The sequence below is a fragment of the Coloeus monedula genome (assembly GCF_965178545.1).
Source record: "Coloeus monedula genome assembly, chromosome: 29".
In the NCBI taxonomy this organism is placed as follows: Eukaryota; Metazoa; Chordata; class Aves; order Passeriformes; family Corvidae; genus Coloeus; species Coloeus monedula.
This window is the reverse complement of record NC_138809.1, coordinates 727,764-745,858: the sequence shown is the minus strand read 5'-3', so window position 1 is coordinate 745,858 and position 18,095 is coordinate 727,764. Positions and strand designations below refer to the sequence as shown.

Genomic DNA, 18,095 nt, shown 5'->3' with positions numbered 1-18,095 from the left:
TGCCTGGCTGGGGGCCTTGGGTCAGTGACCCCCAAGTCGATTGCCCCCTCACCCCCTGTCCCAGTGCTCATCCCACCACCAGGTGTTAATTACCAGCAGCTCGTCTGTAATTAAAGCTCTCCGGTGACAGGAGCTGATGACTCAATATCAAACTGCTGCAATTAAGCCCTTGGCCATAAAGGCTGTGCAGGGAGCGAGGGGCAGGGACCCTCCTGGAGGAGCCGCCCTGGCACCGGTGCGGGGATGGGGGGCACGGGCAGGGGGACGGTGGGGGGGGCCGCACAGCCGGGGCGCAGCGATCTTGCAAATACTGTATTGCTCAGTCACTACCAGGGGTTAAAACCAAACTGAGGGCACGGAGGAAAGCGTCTTCCCAGAAGACAGATCAGCGTGTCCTCACCGGAGGAGGACACGGCAGCGGCGGATGCCACCATCGGAGCTGCTGCCCCGCTCCGGGGTTGGGGGTCCCTGGGCCCCAGGGGCGGGGGGTCCGTGGGGAAAGGCACGAGATGAGGTGATGGCCGTGGGGCAGAGCAGGCGTTCGCTGAGGGGACCCCAGCACCGGGGCAGGTGGCCGGCGGGGCAGTGCCAGGGTGCGGCAATCCCAGCGTGCGGCGATGCTGACTCGTGGCGATCCCGACGTGCGGCGATGCCGGTGGCAAGCGATGGCCCTGGGAGAGAGAGAGCCCCGGCCAGGGATGCTTCAGGGCAGCGGGCGGGTGCTCACCCACCGCCCCGGAGCCCCCGCTACCCCTCACCTTCCAGCCCGGAGCTCCCGGCTCAGCTCGGCTTTGCGGAGGTCCGGCAGGTGGGTCATGGCCTGGGGCTGCCCCACGGGCTTGGGGGGGGTGGCTGTGAGGAAGAGTCTGGAAGCGGCGTTGGGGCAGAGGAGCCCATCCCCCCGCCACGGGCAGCGCCGGGGTCAGATCCAGAGCAGGGCCAGGAGCACGAGCGCCAGGCACGGGGTGCAGGGCTGTGATGGGACCGCGGTGCCCCGGGCAGGCACCACATCTGCCAGGGCAGAAGCAGTGGTCAGTGCGAGCCGGTCCCCGGCCTCCCAGCTCCCCCGCCCCCCCATACTCACCCTCGGGGCCCCCGCGCCCTCGGGGCTGCGAATTGGGCACCTCTGTCACCGGCTCTGGCGCTGAAAAAAACCCCACGGTTGTCAGGGATCGGCTCCCCTGGGTTACCTGGAGCCGCCCCCGAGGCTCCGGTACCCCCCAGTGGGGAATGGTCTGCCCCTTGGGGAGCCCCCAAGCTTTGGGGCACAGCCCCCCCAGCCGGACTCACTGGTGCCTCGGCAGCAGACGGTGACGCGCAGCTTCAGGCATCGCCCGGCGCTCTCGGGGCTGGGGACGGCTGGGCAGGGGGGGTCAGCGGGGACCGTCCGGCGCGGCCCCCCCGGGACCCCCGACGGCGGCTCAGCGCGGGCCGGGGGCGCCCCCTCCCGGCGGAACGCGGGGACGGCGCCCCCACCCCGGAGCGCCCAGAGCCCACCCCGCACCCCGAACCGGGGGCACCCCGACCCCTCGAGCACCACCCTGGGGCATCCGGACACCCCCTTCACCCCACCTCCCCGTGCACCCCCCACGCCAGGGCATCCAGACCCCACCCGTGCACCCTGAGCCCTTGTACCCCCCTCCAGAGGGGCATCCAGAAACCCCTTTAACCCCGATCCATTTGTGCCCCCCTCCAGGGGCATCCAAAACCCCTCGGCACGCCACACCCCCAATGAATCCCCCACCCCAGGGCATCCAGACACCCACTGCATCCCTATCCCTTTGTGCCCCCACCCTTGGGACATCCAGAGCCCCCTGCACCTCAACCCTGGCATCATCCAGAACCCCCGTGTTCCCCTTAACCTCACTGACATCCTGGATGTACCCTGACCCCCCCATGTGCCCTAAACTCGCTTCCGTGGGGACCCTGGTGAGACCCAACCCTGGGGAGCTGCACTCAAGACTCCTGACATGTTCTGACCCCGGGGACTGCACCCAGGTCCTCAGCGTGCTGCGGCCGCAGTGCAGCCCCCGCGGCACCCCGAGGGGACTCACAGATGTAGTAGTAGGTCTCCCCCGGCTGGAACTCGAAGCCGAGTGAGAAAGGGGTGAAACGCTGGATCTTCTCAGAGAAGCGGACGGGCCCGAAGGGCGCCCGGGGCCGGTTGCACTCCCAGCGCTTGAAGGCGCCGGGGGTCTCGTAGCAGCCGCGATAGCCCTCCCGGTCCACCATGAAGAGCGTGAAGGTCTCTGCCCGGCCGGCGGGCACCGCACCCTCGTAGTGCGGGCAGTAGATGTCCAGGTAGTCATTGATGGCCACCTGGATGGAGTAGTCGTCCCGCAGGAACCTGCCGGGCAGGACGAGCCGGGAAGCTGGGGGTCCGCTGGGAGGGGTACCCTGCTGCCTCCTGCCCCAGCGGAGCAGGGAGCCGGGCTTTTCCCTAAACCACCGACCGGACACCGCCAGCGCCACGCAGCCAGGCATCAGCTCAGATTAGCCGCAGGCCGCTGGAGCTGAATGGGCTCGGCCACCGCGGCCGGGGGGGGTGGTACAGCCACGCTGCCCAGGCACAAAGCCCCTCGCCCCAGGCACCCGCCTCGCCGCTGATCGGACATGACACGCTGGTGGGGGGGCCGTGCGGCGGGACGCTCCCGCCCCGGCACGGTGCTGGCAGGGGGTGGCAGCCGGGGCAGGAAGCACGGCATGGGCTTCGGTGGCGGGGCGGGCAGGGGATGGGGCCCAGCCCAGGTACAGGCACAGCAGCGGGGATGCCATGACCTCATGGTTGTGCCGACAGCAAGTGCGGCCAGGCCAGGGTGGAGCAGCCGTGCGGGCACACACACGTGCACACACGTGCACACACAAGAACATGCACACGCGTGTGCACATGCTGGGTCCTGAGCGTCTGGGTCGGACGATGGGAAAGAGGGGCTGGCAGGGAGACCTCAGCCCCCATGCTGGCCCCAGTGCAGCCGGTGTCCACAGACGGTGCAGAGTCCCGGCAGAGACCAGAACATTCATCAGCAGGATGGCAGCGCTGGCAAGGGCGGGGGGCTTGAGCCCCTGACCCCCCACTCAGGCTGGGGGCTCCTTGAGGGCAGGATGGAGCACATACTCCTGCTGACTCAGAGCATCCCACGGGCGACGCTGGCTGGGACGGGCCTGGGCAGGGCCAAGGGCTGGGGGGACGGGGCCCTGCCTGACCCAGCAGAGGGGCACACAGAGTCCCTTTTCCTGGGGCACCCATGGGTAGGGGGGTCCCACCTTTCCCATCCGCAGGAGGGGAGCAAGGCAGCACCTGTACCCCCTGCCCATCCTGTGCCCGTCTGCCCCAGTCCAGCAGGCCCAGAGCACAGGACCTCCAGGGGGGAGGCCCCAGGATCCTGACCCTGCCCCCTGCTCCCTGAGCAGCCCTGAGCTGGGAAATACCTAAAATGGAGGAGGTTGGGAAGAGGGATGGAGCCAGTCCCCGGCCCGCTGGTGACGGCAAAGCTCATAAGCAACACCAATGGCAGGGTGTGGGCTGGAGTAGCCTCCACCAGAGGGGACACCCGCCATGGGAACCCACAGCCCCGAGAGTGCCACCCACCAGCTTGATGCCACCAGAGGATGCCCAGAGTTCAGTGCTACCAAGGGCATTCAGGCTCAGCACAGGTGGGTACCTCCAGGAAATTGGCAGCACCAGGATTGCCCACCAGCTTGGTGCCACCAGGGGCTTGGTGCCACCAGGAGTGCCCACTGGCTTGGTGCCACTAGGGCTGCCCACTGGCGTGGGAACACCCAGAGCTTGGTGTCATTGAGGGAGACTCACGTGTTGGATTCCACCCGGGGCTCAGTGCCACCAGCAGTGCCTGGGGCTAAGCACCACCCAGGTGTGCTCGCTGTCCCGGTGGCACCCAGGGATGCCCAGTGACTCGGTATCACTGGGGGTGCTCAGCGGTTCAGTGCCCCCCATGGGCACCCGGGGCTCGGTACCAGCTGGGGCACTCACCGCTCTGCCGCCCGGGCCTCGGTGCTACTGGGGGTGCCCGGTGGCTCGGTGCTCCTCAGAGCTCAGCACCCCCAGGGGTTCTCACCCGCTCGACAACGCCCAGGGCTGCCCGGTGGCTCGGTACCACCGGGGCTCGGTACCATCGGGAGGTACCACCCGGGGCTCGGTGCCGGTGGGGATGCCCGGGGACTCGGCACACCGGGGGACGCTCGCCTGCTCAGCACTACCTGGGAGCTCGGTGCTGTCGGGGATGCCCGGAGGCTCGGTCCCACCGGGAGGTGCTCCCCGTCTCAGTCTCGCCCATGGGCGCCCGGTGGCTCGGTGCCCGGCAGCCCCGCCCCCCCGGAGCCCACCGCCCGCCGCCCCTCCCGTCCCGTCCCGTCCCGTCCCGTCCCGTCCCGTCGCGGCGGCGCGGGCCCGGGGCTTGGCGGGGCCCGGGGCTCGGCGGGCCCGGGGCGTACAAAGGCGGCGGGGCCGGCGGGGGCGGCGGCGGTACCTGGGGTTGCTGCCGTTCCAGTGGACGCCGTGGCGGAAGCCGCGCACCGGCGGCGCCCAGAGCAGCGGCGCCCAGAGCAGGAGCCCGAGCAGCGGCGCGGGGCGCATGGCTCCGCCGGCGGCGGGGGGCGGCGGGGGGCGGCGGGCGGGGCGGCCCGGCGAGGCTCGGCACGGCCCGGCCCGCCCCGACAACTTCGGGCCAATCCCGCCGCGCCGCCGCCCGGCAACTTCACCGAGTGCCATTAACCCTTGGCGGGCGGCACCGGCACCCACCGGCACCGGCATCGAGACCGGTAACTCCCCACCGGCCGGTACCGGCGGCATCCAGCGACACCAGGACCGGCACCGGCAGCCACGCCCCAGTCCGGCACCTCCTGGTATCGCCAACATCCACCGGGACCGGTATCCCTGGCAACTCCCCGGTACCTCTCCCAGTCCGACACCGACCCGGTACTGTGAATATCTACCGGCACCGGGACCAACACTGCCCGGGCACCTGGGATCAGCAACCCCGGCAACAGCATCCCTGGCACCGGCACCGACCAACACCTCCGGCATCCACCGGCACCGCCCCTGGGACCGGCAGCTCCGGCCCAATCCGGTTCCCTGGCAAACCCCACCCCAGCCCGGCACCGCCCCAGGACCGGCGCCAGCAGCAGCGGTTGCCCCCCGCGCCCACCTCCCTACCCTTGTCGGGCATCAGCATCCACCGGCACCGACACCAGCTGGGCCCTGCGGGGCCCGGGGATGGGGACACCGGTCCGTGCACACGGGGCAGCTCTCGCACACGCGTAACCACGCACACAGGCCAGTTCTTGCACATGCATGTGCCCATGTTTGTGGCAGCTGCTGCCCACGTTTGTCCCTGCCCACCAGGCAGCTCTTGCACACGCGTGTGCCCTCAGAGCAGCTCCTGTAGACACACGTGTTCACGTGTGACATCTCTGTCCCTGCCCACCAGGCAGCTCTTGCACACGCACGTGTCCCTGTGTGCAGCAGCTCCTGCCCATGTGTGTGCCCGTGTGTGTAACAGTCTTGCACACGCACGTGTCCATGCGCATGGCAGCCCCTTTTCACACACATCCCTGCCCACAGAGCAGCCCCTGCACACGCGTGTGTTCGTGTGTTCAGAGCAGCTTCTGCACACATCCATGTCCCTGCCCACCAGGCAGGTCTTGCACATTTGTGTGCCCAAGCGTGTGATGGCTCACACGTGTTCCTGCTCACATCTGTGCCCTCGCAGAGCAGCTCTTGTACACGCATGCCCATGTGTGAGGCCGCTCCTGTTCAGGTGTGGGTCCCCGTCCTCAGAGCAGCTCCTGCACATGCATGTGATGAGTACACAGGGCAGCTCTTGCACACACAAGTACCTGTGGCCTAGCAGGCAGCTTGCACACACATGTCCCTGCCCACAAAACAGCTCCTGCACCCAAGTGTGTGGCAGCTCCTGCCCGTGCACATAGGACAGCTCCTGCACACGTGTGTGTCCAAACCCATAGGGCAGCTCTTGCACGCACACGTGCCCACGTGTGTGGCAGCTCCTTCCCCTGCATCTTCAAGCCCAGAAAGCAGTTCCTGCACATGTGTATGCCCATGTTTGTGACAGCTTCTGCCCACGAGTGTGCCTGAGCCCACGGGGCAGCTCTTGCACACACGTGTCCGTGTTTGTGGCAGCCCCTCCACACTCGTGTGTCCATGCACACAGGGCAGCTTTTGCACACACACACACACACACTCCCCCACACCCACACCCACGTGCCCACGCAGACTGAACAGCTCTTGCACACCTTTGTGCCCATGCTCGTGGAAGCCCTGTGAACACAGAGAAGCCCCTGCACACGTTACTGCCCACCAGGCAGCTCTTGCACACGCGTGTGCCCCTGCGTGTGGCAGCTCCTGCTCACGCGTCCCTGCCCACCGGGCAGCTCTTGCGCACGCGTGTACACAAACCCCTAGGGCAGCTCTTGCACACGCGTGTGCCCATCCGCACGGCAGCCCCGTGCCCCTAGAGCAGCTCTTGCACACACACGTGCCCATGTCCGTGTCGCCCCGTGTCCCCTCGCCCCGCCCCGTGCCCACGTGGCCCCTCGGGACACCGCCCCCCCCCGGTGCAGCTGCGGGCAGTCACCGCCAGGGGGCGGAGGCGTTCGGGAGCCCCTTCCGGCGCGGGGCCTGCCGGGAGTTGTAGTTCCGCCCCGCTCCCCCCCGGTGCCGGTCGCGGTGCCCCGGTGCCGGTGCGGCGGAGGCAGCGTAGAGGCGGCTCACAGCCCCTTTATTGACGTGGCGGGAGGAAACGCGGATGGCGGGGCCCGGCGGGGCTCGGCCTTCCCCGCGGATCCAGCGCTGCCCGCGGCTCAGGCCTCTGGCGGGGCCGGGGCGGGCCTGGGGAGAGAAGGGGGGGCGATGGGGTGAGGGTGGGGTCCGCACAGCTTCCCCCTGCAGCTGCCCCCGTCCCCTGCTCTGGATCCCCACCCTAACCCCCTCCTTTCTCTTCTCCCGTCCGGTTCTGGCCCCTCATTTCTCCTGGCTACCCCCTCTCCCCAGCCTGCACTCCCCTCTGGCCTCTGCAGGCCCCCATCCTGGCACCCCACAGGCCCCCCTCAGCCCCTAAAAACCCCCCTTGGACCTCCCAGCCCTGTCCTGTGCCCCCCTGCTCACCTGGCAGGAATCACGGTGACATAGGGGTGCCCAGGGGGGGTCTCGCTGCGGGGCAGCGAAGGGCCCGGGGGGTCCGAGGGCAGCGGCCGCTGTGGTGGGGGGGGCTTGGCTGGACCTGGGGGCTGCAAGGGGACAGGGGTGTCAAGGCTGGGTCACGGGCCGACCCTCCGATGGCCTCAGAGGGTGGGAATTGGCCTCCTGCCCCAGACGCAGGTGCTGCTGCCGTTACCTGAGCGCTCAGCAGCACCGGGTCTGCAGGCAGCGGGCGTGTGGGGGGGGGTGGCCTGTCCGAGGGGGGGGCCTGGGCAGAGAGAGAGGGACAGTGAGACAGCAGGGGGACAGTGGGGGGCACGGGAACCAGCCTCCCGCTGGGCAGGAGGGGTTTTGGGGACACCCGTGTCACAGAAGTCCCCGAGAGCTGGAGCGCAGCCAGACATGCAGCGGGTCCAGGGTGGGCTGAGGGACCCCCCACCCTGCCTGGGCGTTACCTTGGGCACAGGGTCCGGCGGGAGAGGCCGGGAGGGCGGATCAGGCCGGGCCGAGCCGAGGGCAGCCGGCTGCGGAGAGAGGGAGAGGGGGGACAAGCCATGCAGCATGCGGAGACCCCCCTCCCGCCAGGCAGAGACAGAGACCCCCCCTCAGTGCACAGCTCTGGGGCCCAGCCCTGGCTGGGACGGGCACCAATCCCAGTGAGTGGCCGGTCGTGCCAAGTGGCCGTGCCAGGCTGCTCCGGGTGCCAAGGAGTGGGATCCCACACGTGGGATGCTCTGCTGAGCTGGCACCCAGAACCAGAGCGAACTCGGCACCACTGCCCCCAGCACCCCCATCCTCACCTTGCTGCCGTGCATGACCTGCAGCTCCGTGGCCTGATGCCACTGCGGGGGCCGGGGACGCGCAGGGGGACCTTGGTTGCTGCCCGAGCGGGTCTCTGGCTGTGAGATCCTGCAGGGAAGAGGCAGGATGAGACCCTGCTCGCTCCGGGCACTCGGGGGGCCCCACACGGCAACCGAGCGACACCGACACCAGCAGAAGCCCAAGAGAAACGAACCCCTTGGCGCTGGAAGATGCGACACCCCGCACCCCGGGGCTGCCCCACACCCCACGGGCACTGCCAGGGGAAGAGCGCAGCACCGGAGGCCTTGCGAAGCAGGACAGCTCGGGGACAGCCCCACGCCCGGGCGCCGGCGGTGACGTTACCCGCTCCAGCCGTCTGCGGCTCCGGGACCCAGGAACCGCACCCGGGTCTCAGCACTGTGGGGAGAAGAGTGGGGGGCTCAGCTGGGGCTGGGGGGCAGCGGCGGGAGGAGCCGCGGGGACGTGGGGCGGCGGTGCAGGATGGGGCCGTGACCTGTGCTGGGGACACACGTGCACACGGATGGTCACTCTGCGGGGACACGCGTGCACAGCGCTCGGGCGGCCACCACGGGGGACATGTGTGGGTGTGTGTGTGCGCACACGCACCCCACTGCTACACACACACGTGTGCTCACACGCAGGTGGCTCTGGTGCCTGCCACAGCACACGCATGCAGAGCTGCGTGTGCCACCTGTGCGTCACAGCACACGTGAGCAGAGATGAGCATGCCACTCATGCGCCACGGCGCACACATGCAGAGGGGTGTGCGCCACCTGTGTGCCTTGACACACACACATGCAGACGCGAGCGTGCCATCTGCATGACATGGCACACATGCAGAGGGGTGTGTGCCACCTGCACGTCACAGCACACGCATGTAGAGGTGAGCATGGCACCTGTGTGTCACAGCACACACATGCAGAGGTGAGCGTGGCACCCATGTGCCACCCGTGTACCTCGGCACACTCATGCAGAGGCAAGCGTGACAACACCCACGTGCCCCCCACATGCCCCCTTGTCCCCGGTACCTGTACTGGCAGGAGGTGCCCTTGCCAAGCTGGCAGAGGTGCTTGTGCAGGCCGGCGCGGCGGGCGCGGCACAGCCCCAGCGCCAGCGCCAGCCCCAGCAGCGCGCTCAACAGCAGGGCCGTGGGCAGGGCGCTTCCCCCTGCGGGAAAGCAGCACGTCAGCCCCCGCCGTGCCCATCACCCCCCCGACACCCGCACAAAGCCCCATTCTCTGTGCTCGCCTTGGCCCTCACCTCGCTCGAGGCCGGCAGGGCCGCTGTCCTGGCTGCCCCCCACGCCGGGGCTGTCGCAGGTTGGGGGGGCCCAGCCCCGCTCACAGTGGCAGTGCCCGTGGTTGTTGCACACCTGCGTGGGTGACACCGGCCGAGCTCAGCCCCTGAGGAGCAGGTCCCCACTGCCAGCGCCCGCTCCCCAGCCCCGCACTCACCCCGTGCCCATGGCAGTTGTTCTGGCACTGCTGGTCACCCAGCACGGAGATGTCCTGGCACCGGTGCTGGAGGCACATCTGTGGGGGATGGGGTGTCAGCACTGTGAGAGCCCCCGCTCCCTTCCCTGTTGCCCCACTGCTCACCTTCCCAGGGCCACAGGTGGTGCCGGGCAGCACCATGGCCGCATCGGTCACATCCTCGTCCCCGGGCAGGGGCGTCCCCTGGCAGGACCCTTCCGGTCTGTCCCCACGGGTGCTGCCGCGCTGGCACTGCAGCATCCCACAGCTGGTGTCCCTGCAGGGACAGTGGGGTCAGGGCAGGGGGCACGGCAAGGGGGACATGGAGAAGGATGGGGACATCACTCACTGCTGGCCGCAGGTGACATAGGAGCCGTTGGGGAGCTGCCCGCAGTGCCCATGCTCATCTCCTCTTGTGTTCAGGGTGGTCATGCAGGAGCTGGAGACAGGACTGGCACCTGCAGTGGGGGCAGAGACCCTCAGCATCCCTACCTATGGGATCCCTACCAGCACCCCACCCCGGCCCTGCTGTACCTGGCCCCAGCAGCTGCTGGCACTGCCCCTCGTAGGTGGCACAGGCGCCGCTGTAGCAGCGCGCCCGCCCGCCGGCGCAGGGCTGCCCGTCCTGCAGGAACGTGTCAGGGGGGCAGCGCGGCGAGACCCCGTCACAGAACTCGGGCAGGTCACACTCGCCCAGCCGCTCCCGACACACGTGTCCAGCACGGCGCAGCTGTGGGGGGACGTGGTCAGATAAACGGGGTGATAAATGGTCAGATAAATGGGGACCCGCCCACCACGGGGTGTGCCCACGGCATGGGTGCCCATCCCCACGCACCTGGCAGTCCTGGCAGCAGGTGTCCTCGGTAGCACACACGGCCCCTGGCATCAGCTGGCAGGAGCTGCTGTTGCAGCAAGGATCGGAGCACTCCTGTGTTGGGGGGGCTGCAGTCAGCGGGCGCCACCAGCACCCAGCACTGGGCACTGGAAACCACCTTGCCAGCCCCAGGCACCCCTCGGCAGAGCCACGGAGAAAGGGGGTGGCTTTGGGGCTTTAGGCCTGCCCAGAGCTCCCCGTACCACACTGAGGCCACAGTCGCATTCCTCGCCCAGCTCCACGAAGTGGTTCCCACAGGTGGGACTCCCAGTCAGGAGCTGGGGCTTGGGGACGTTGGAGAGGCACCAGCCCTGGCCCTGCTGCAGGCTGCGCTCCAGGTCCTGCCGGCTGCAGTTGCTGAAGCTCAAGCCAGGTGTCAACCTGCAAAGCCAGGAAGGGGCCTGTGAGGTGGGGAAGGGGTTTGGCCCCGGCCCCCTGAAGGCCTGCCCACTGCCCTCACCCCGTAGGCGGTGCCATGATGCAGCCGCGGTCGTGCTGGAGGTCACTGCAGTGGCAGAGGCGCCCGCTGCTGTCGTGGCGCATGCCCAGGTTGTGCCCCAGCTGATGGGCCACGGTGGAGGCGATGACAAGGACACTGACGGAGTGGTCCTGTAGGACAGTAGGGTCAGGGAGGGCAGGTGGTGGGAGAATGGGGTGAGGGGACAGAGGTACTGACCATGCTGACCCCCCCGGAGCGTGAGGGGGAACACATGGAGGCTTGAGTGGACATCCCCACTGAGACATCATCAAAGTGGGCACCCCTGGGGAGAGAGCACAGGGGGTTGGGGGAGCTGCTGTGGCCTTGTCCCTCTGTCCCCACCCTGTCCCCCACTCACGTCAGGAGCTGGGCATTGTCGTGGGGCAGCCGGGGCAGCAGCTCCTCCTGGCGCCAGCGCAGGAACCGCTCCAGCACTGCCCGGGCACTGCTGCCCACCGCGATCTTGTCACCCTCGCTCCAGACCTCCACCGCCAGCAGGGCCACCCGCACTCCCAGCGGGCGGAAGAACTGGGGGGGCACAGAGGAGTCAGAGCCCCCCCAACACTGCAGCGGCAAGGGCACAGCCGGGCACTGGGCTGGGACGGACAGACCCGATGGTCACTCACCACATCCACCTGGTTGGCGATTTCCAGGGTCCGGGTGTGAACACGCTGTAGGGTGGGGTAATTCTGGAACTGGGAAAACAGGGAGGGGGGTCAGAGGGGTGGCTGGGGAAAGGGCAGCCCCTGTTCTGGGGACACTGCCCAGCACTCACCGCAGCGTGGTCCACCACCATCACCAGCTCCACAAAGCGCTGCTCTGCCGCTGCCCGCTTGCCCTGGGGGCAGAGGGGGATCAGAGTGCTGATATGGGAACACTCTCTGTGGGGCAAGACCCCTGAGTGACCTTACCCGCTGTGGCCAGAGGGGCTCTGTTGCCTCTGCCCCAGGGTGAGGGCCCTGCCCGCAGCTCTGTGGCTCCACCCGCAGACGGGACGCCACGTGTTGCCCTGATGGGCTGCTGGTGTCCGGCTCCAGCGCGTAGCTCCTGGTCTCCGACAGCCAGAGGTGGCCGCTGGGGAAGGACAGAGCAGCTGGGATATGGAGCCCGTCCCATCACCAGCACAGTGGGAGTGGGCTCATGGACCACTGCCCTCGGGGCTCACCTGACTCCAGCACATGCACAGAGGTTGGCCCAGGAGCCAGGGAAGCCCTGCACTGTCCCCTGGTAGCAGCAGTGCTCCTGCAGCAGAGAAGGAGGCTCAGGATCCAGCCACAAGCTGGGGTCCCCCTGGGGAACAGGGATAGCTTGGGGACACCACAGGTGACAGCTGTGCCCCAGGCCATACCTGCTTGCTGGGCTCCTGGATCACCCGTGTGCCATCGGGCAGGTAATAGAGCAGCGCCCCGGTGCCCTGCACCAGCTCCCTGCCAGAGACTCGTGTCACCCACAGCAGGGATCCCCAGCTCACCCTGCCCTGAGCACACCCCAGCAGAAACAGAGGACCCACCACCTCCCACCCTGCTGTGGGTGCATCCTGGGGCCCCCACCCCGCCTGTGCCATGGATGGAGACAGGGAATAAGGGAGCCCCACTCTAAGTGCACCATGGATACAGACAGAGCCCCAGGGTCCCAGAAGGGTCCAGGACCTCCATCCCACTCCCTGCTGCCGTCCCCGGAACCACAGACTCACCAGTTTTGCTCCAGCTCCAGCACCAGCCGCACCCCCTCAAGCTCCAGCAGGACTCTCAGACGGGCGGGGAATCCCCCCTGCCACAGGCCGCGGTTAAAGGGGTACCCCCTATCCCAAGCTGTCCCATCCCCACGTCCCCTCAGGAGCGCCGTGACCCGTGTGGCGGCCGGGGACCCGCGTGGCCCTGGCGCGTGCCCGGAGGGAGAGGTCGGAAGGGATGCCCTGCCCACCCCGCAGGAAGCGTCCCTCCCTCCCGGGCTCATTGTGTCGGGGAAAGGGGGGGTGGACGAAGCTGCGCCCCCACCCCGTTCCCCCCGCGCTTCCTGCCCGGTGCAGCGCGGCGGAAACACTGGAGAGACTCCCAGCGGCCGCGGGGTGGGCTGGGCCCTTCCGCCCCCGCCGGGAGGGGCGCGGGGTGGATACCCCGACCCAGAAAGGTCCCTCCCAGCATCAGGAGAGGAAGGGGGATTTGTTGAGGGTTCCCCTCCCCACTGCTTCTGGGACGCCAGGGGTTCTGGGTGCTGGGACCCCCGAGGATGTGGAGCCAGGACACCGCATGTCCTGCACTGAAAAGCGGGCAGGGGAAGGTGGCAGGGTGCAGGCAGCCCCCAAGACATTGTCACGAGTGTGGGGGACGCCAGGGATGTGGGCGGGGGCTCACCTGGGTCGCTTCTGCTAAGCTGAGTGTCCGGTTATCCCACAGGACCCGCGGGGTCACAGACCAGGAGTGTCCTAATTCTTCACTGTGCTGCTGCGAGCTGTCACCTGCACAGGGCCCGGGGCCGCCGTGTCACCACCGCGTCACTCATCACATCCCAAACCCCCACGGTCACCCATCACATCCCAGACCCCGCAGTCTGCACCCTGGACCCTCCTGGTCACCCATCGCATTGCGGACCCCTGCTGTCACCCACTGCAGCCCACCAGGGCAGGGGTTTGTGGTGGGAAGCAGTAACAGGGACCCCCACATTCACCTCACAGCAGCCAAGGGCACGGCTCCCGGCAGAGCCTGTGGGGGATCCCCCTGTTTGGGGGGTGCAGGAGGACGAGATGGGCTCCTCGGCCAAGCCTTGCATCACCTCGGCCGGCTGCCCAGTACAACCAGCACAGAGACTGGGCAGGGCTAGGAGCCCGGCTTGGCTGACTCAGAGTCCCCCTCCCTCTCCCGCCAGCTTTTGGGGAACCCCAGCCCGCCCAGGGCCCGGGGGATGCCGGAGGGGGTTTGGAGGGGGCACGCAGACTCCGCTCCCCACGGCCCCACCAGCCCGGGGAGCGCCGGGTCCCGGCAGCTGGACAGAACCGCGGTCCCGGGAAGGGATCCCCGAGCGTCCCGGGGAGGGGTCCCCGCGCGTCCCGGGGAGCGCACCGACCGTACCGGGAGGACACACCGGACATCCTGGGGAGGGGACAACGAGCTTCCAGAGGGGCTACGACTCCCGATCCCATCCCGGTCCTCCCCGGCCGCTCCCCGTGGGTATCCCCGCGGTGCCCTGACCGGGGGCGAGCCGCGGTCCCCACCGACCCCCTCACCCGAGACCCCAGTTTCCCGCTCACCTGCAGCGCTCCCGGTGCCGGCGGCGAGCAGCAGCCCCGCGGCGAGGAGCAGCCGCGGCCCCATCGCCCCCATGCCCCCCCCGGGCCGCGCTGCCCCGCCGCGGCCGCCCCCGCCGGCTCCCGTCGCGCATGGCCCCGGCACCGGCACCGGCACCGACCCCGCCCGGCCCGGCCCGGGGGCGGAACTTCCCTCCCGGCCCCGTCGCCCCGTTCCGCTCCTCCGGCACCGCCCAGGCCGGGGCGGGGCGGGGGCGGCTCCGTGTGCGCCGGGAGGGGCTGGTGTTGGCCGGGGTAGCGCGGCTGAGAACGCAGCGGTGCTGCGGGCGGGACCCCTCTCCATCCCGAGAGCCCTGCCTTCATCACCCCCTAGAGTGGAGACCCCCACCTTCACCTCCCAGGAGAGCAGAGGCACCCACCTTCACAATCTCGTGCTCTGGAGACCCCTCCTTCATCGTCTTGTAACTGAAGAGCTCCACCTTCACCAACCCCTGCCTCCATCCCCCAGGGCAGCAGAGACCCCCACATCACAGCAGAGAGACACCCCACCATCACCATCCCGTATGCCAGACACCCCTGTCTTTATCTCCTCGTGCAACGGAGACCCCCACCTTCATCATCCCAGACAGGAGAGACCCCCACCCTCATTACCCAGACACCACACAGCCCCACCTCACCTGCCCACACACGGAAGATCCCCCACTTCCATCTCCCCTCCACCCCCTTCCAACCCCCTGGCAGATGCACCCCACAGACCCCACTTCACGCCATGCATGGGGGTTGCAGCCTTCACTGCCCACGGGGCCTCCTCCTTGCTGCTGTCCTGGAGGGGCTGGGAGCTGTGGGACCACGAGCAGGACACGAGCTCCCACCCCCCTCCAGCGCCGCTCGCAGCCCGAGGCACCACAAGAGTCCTGCTTGATCCTATTCTCCATTACTGGGTGCAGGAAGATCATCCAAGCAAGGCTTTATGGCCCTCCCATCTGGGTCACCAAAATGTTGTCCTGAAATGGGTTCCTTCCCCTGGTGTGCAAGAGGCCAGTCCCACCCAGAGCTGAGGGATTTGATTTATTTCCAGTTCTTTGCCGGGGGTCAATCCCCAACACAACCCCCAGTGAGCAAACTGTTCGCTATTTCTACACTTTAGCAAACAAGTACTAAACATTCATGGTCTGCAAGGTACACAGCTCCTCATTTATTAGTAGTAATTAGTATTTTCTCTTCTATTGGTTAAAGGATTCTCTCGCTTCTCATGCTACCTAGGCTGCATGCTGAGTTTTCTTCTTTTGGGTCAGTGGGTTTCTTGACTCGGTGGTCGAGATCTTCCCTTGCAGCAATTACCCACTTTGCCCTTTTGACTGATGGTCAGCCTTGTTTGTTCCTGTCCATCTCGTGGTTGTGTGGCTGAGTGTCCTTGGTCCGTGTGTTCAGTGTTCCGAGGGCTCCAGTTCCCACTGATGTATTGCCCCAAGTTTCTTCTCTCTACAGGTGTTGAGGCTTATTAAAGCTGCAATTACTGACACGTAATTACACAGAATTTCTCTGTTTGGAAGATGGACCCCAGGGCAAGCAGCACCCACCGCGACAGAGTGCAACTGAAACTGCTGAAGTGTTCTGAAGGCAACGGAAACTGTCACGCAGGAGCTGACAACGGTGGGAGCCCTGCAAGCAGCACGTTGGAAACTGCTCACTCAGTCTGCTGCCATCCCACGGAGAGAGAGAGCCGGAGGGAGCAGCAGCACCTCAGCATGGGGCTGGTCTCATGGTTGGGCAGAGCCCTGCGGGGCCACAGGGGCCGGCGCAAGAACCGGGCCCCGCGGCCTGCGGCCAAGTGCGGGCCAGAGGAGCTGACCAAGGCCCAGGAGTTCGCCCGCAGCATCGGTGGCCTCACGCTGGGCCTGGTTCTTGCCACCATTTATGGGGCTCTGGTGCTGCTGGTGCAGGGCCACAACATCTGGTACTGCCTGAGCGTCACCGTCATGCTGGGCGCGGGGCTGGGGCTGGGCATGGCCTTCTCCATGAAGACGCGGATGATTGTGCTGCTGGCACTGCCACACTTCTTCACCAGTGAGCAGCCGTGGGTCATGTGCTGGGAGCTGGGGGTGCCAGGGGATGCTGGCTCCTGGCTGAGCCCCAGGACTGCCCTGTCTTTGCAGGGGAGGGGAAGGTGATGATCATGATACTGGCGCTGTGCCTGACCATGCAAGGCCCTGGCACCAATCTCCTGCACAACGTCTCCCAGGTCGCCAAGGCACTGTCATGTGGGGCTGAACTGGCCCAAAACCAGACGGCCGAGCGGCTGCAACGCGCCAAGGAGCCGCTGCTAAGTGAGCAGGGGGCTGGGGGAAGGTGGAGGGACTGGAGGGGCCCTTCCTGGGGGAGCCACAGACAGCCCCAGGCTACCCTCACCCTTTGGGGTACGCTCAGGTGTCCCCCCCCTCTCTTTGCAGACTTGCAGAACAAAATCAAGGACATTGGCCAGAATGCCAAGGTGGTGGGTGACCGTGTCCGCAAGTTTGTCCGCTCCATCACGGACTCCATCAGACACGTTGGTGAGCGGGGTCCCTGGGGGTCTCCCCACCTCCAGCACCCCCCACCCTGCTTTCAGTCCTTCCCTGTCTCCAATGCCCGCTCCCTGCCCACAGCCCGGGCCCTGCGCAACGTTTGGCGGTGGCTGGGGAAGGTCGGTGATGTCTGTAACCACGAGCTGGGGTCACCCCAGAGCAGCTGCATGCGCTACATGGACAAGGCCAAGGACAGCTGTGAGCGTGCCTTGCCCCTCCTCTTCCACATCTGCTATGTTGTCCTCAGCTTCAAGATCCTCTGCAACATGGTCAATGCTCGTGAGTCCCTGTCCCTCTGCCACAAGGGGTTAACGGGGTGGTGGGACAGATCCCTCCCTGTCACCAGGCCCCAGCCCTAGCAGAGATCCCCCTCTCTGCAGTTGCTGTCATGTTCTGCGTCATCCCTCAGTACATCCAGACCTTCATCCAGGCCAACGTCGCAGCCCGTGAGTATCCCAGTGCCGTGGGGGGTTGGGGGTCCCTCTCTGCGCCCCTCTTGTGGCTCTCGCCCCAACGCACAGTGCCTCTCATCACCTCTGCAGCCATCATGGATACCCTGAACCGTGTCCGTGTCGAGTTTGAGTTCAACATCTCGGTCGTGCACCACTTCAACGTCAGCCTCAACACCAGCAAGAGCCTGGGGGAGGTGTCTGCAGACATGATGGAGGCCGTGCAGCAGCACATGGAGCCCTACCACCGCGCCCTGGAGCTCTTCTCCTACATCTCCTTCTTGGCCATCCTCTACTTGTGCTACCAGTGAGTGGGCAGCAGTCCTGCTCTGGTGACCCATGGGGACGGGGACCTGGCGTGCAGGTGCTCAGCTTCCCCCCTGTGCCCCCAGCGCGATGCGGTACCGGCGCCGCTATCTGCGGGACGACACCTTTGACAACGTTTACATCACGCGGCGCTTCGTGGAGCTGGACCTGCGGTGTGCAGAGCAGGGCAGACCCACCGTGCTGCCCCTGTCGGTGCTGGAGAGGGGCCGCTACATCCCCCCAGGTCAGCCCCGTCCCCGAGGGCATCCCCCAGCCCAGCCCTGAGCACCAGGGAGTCCCGACGTGGCCTCATGGTGCTCCCGTGGCCATCCAGGCGCGCCGTGGCTGTCAAAGAAGGAGCGACGCCAGTACGGGCTGCAGCTGTTTGGGTTCCTGCGCCATGTGCTGCTGGGGCTCAGCATCATCCTGGCTGACTACAGCATCTTCTGGCTGCTTGACCTGTTCCGGCACCATCTGAGCACGGACATCATCGCCAGGGGTGAGCAGCACCCTTGGGTGCTCTGCTGGCTGAGGGTCAGGGCTGTGGGGTGGCCCCAGGACTGAGCCGCTCGCCCACAGCACCATCGACAATGACCATCAGTGTCAATGGGACGGGCTACACCAGCGAGATCTTCCAGGATCTGGTCTCTGCCTTCAACGTGCTGCAGGAGGGCAAGGTCTCGGTGCTGTCCCGGGTCTGCCTCATCGA

At 67.3% G+C, this 18,095-nt stretch overlaps 2 protein-coding genes across 5 annotated transcripts; both read right to left on the bottom strand.

Moving 5' to 3' along the window:
• Positions 1 to 922: 922 nt before the first annotated feature.
• Positions 923 to 4,594, bottom strand: EFNA4 (ephrin A4; the record flags this gene model as incomplete). Its single annotated transcript, XM_082298804.1, has 5 exons — positions 923 to 1,011; positions 1,085 to 1,144; positions 1,291 to 1,359; positions 2,055 to 2,347; positions 4,488 to 4,594. 5 exons carry the CDS (start codon positions 4,592 to 4,594, stop codon positions 923 to 925), a joined length of 618 nt encoding a protein of 205 aa, XP_082154930.1.
• Positions 4,595 to 6,815: 2,221 nt separating this feature from the next.
• Positions 6,816 to 14,222, bottom strand: ADAM15 (ADAM metallopeptidase domain 15). Of its 4 annotated transcripts, XM_082298772.1 has the most exons (25): positions 14,071 to 14,222; positions 13,178 to 13,281; positions 12,517 to 12,593; positions 12,172 to 12,250; positions 11,989 to 12,065; positions 11,735 to 11,897; positions 11,599 to 11,661; positions 11,450 to 11,518; positions 11,182 to 11,351; positions 11,022 to 11,106; positions 10,806 to 10,954; positions 10,549 to 10,726; positions 10,307 to 10,399; positions 10,006 to 10,201; positions 9,821 to 9,929; positions 9,598 to 9,748; positions 9,454 to 9,531; positions 9,260 to 9,371; positions 9,028 to 9,166; positions 8,342 to 8,395; positions 7,978 to 8,086; positions 7,633 to 7,701; positions 7,374 to 7,445; positions 7,145 to 7,266; positions 6,816 to 6,868 (listed from the first exon to the last, which is right to left on the bottom strand). In XM_082298772.1, exons 1-25 carry the CDS (start codon positions 14,141 to 14,143, stop codon positions 6,841 to 6,843), a joined length of 2,619 nt encoding a protein of 872 aa, XP_082154898.1. In that variant the 5' UTR covers positions 14,144 to 14,222; the 3' UTR covers positions 6,816 to 6,840. The 4 variants fall into 4 exon arrangements, with proteins under 4 accessions (XP_082154898.1, XP_082154899.1, XP_082154900.1 ...); XM_082298773.1 differs by lacking the exon at positions 8,342 to 8,395; XM_082298774.1 differs by lacking the exons at positions 7,633 to 7,701; positions 8,342 to 8,395.
• Between the last annotated feature and the right edge of the window lie 3,873 nt (positions 14,223 to 18,095).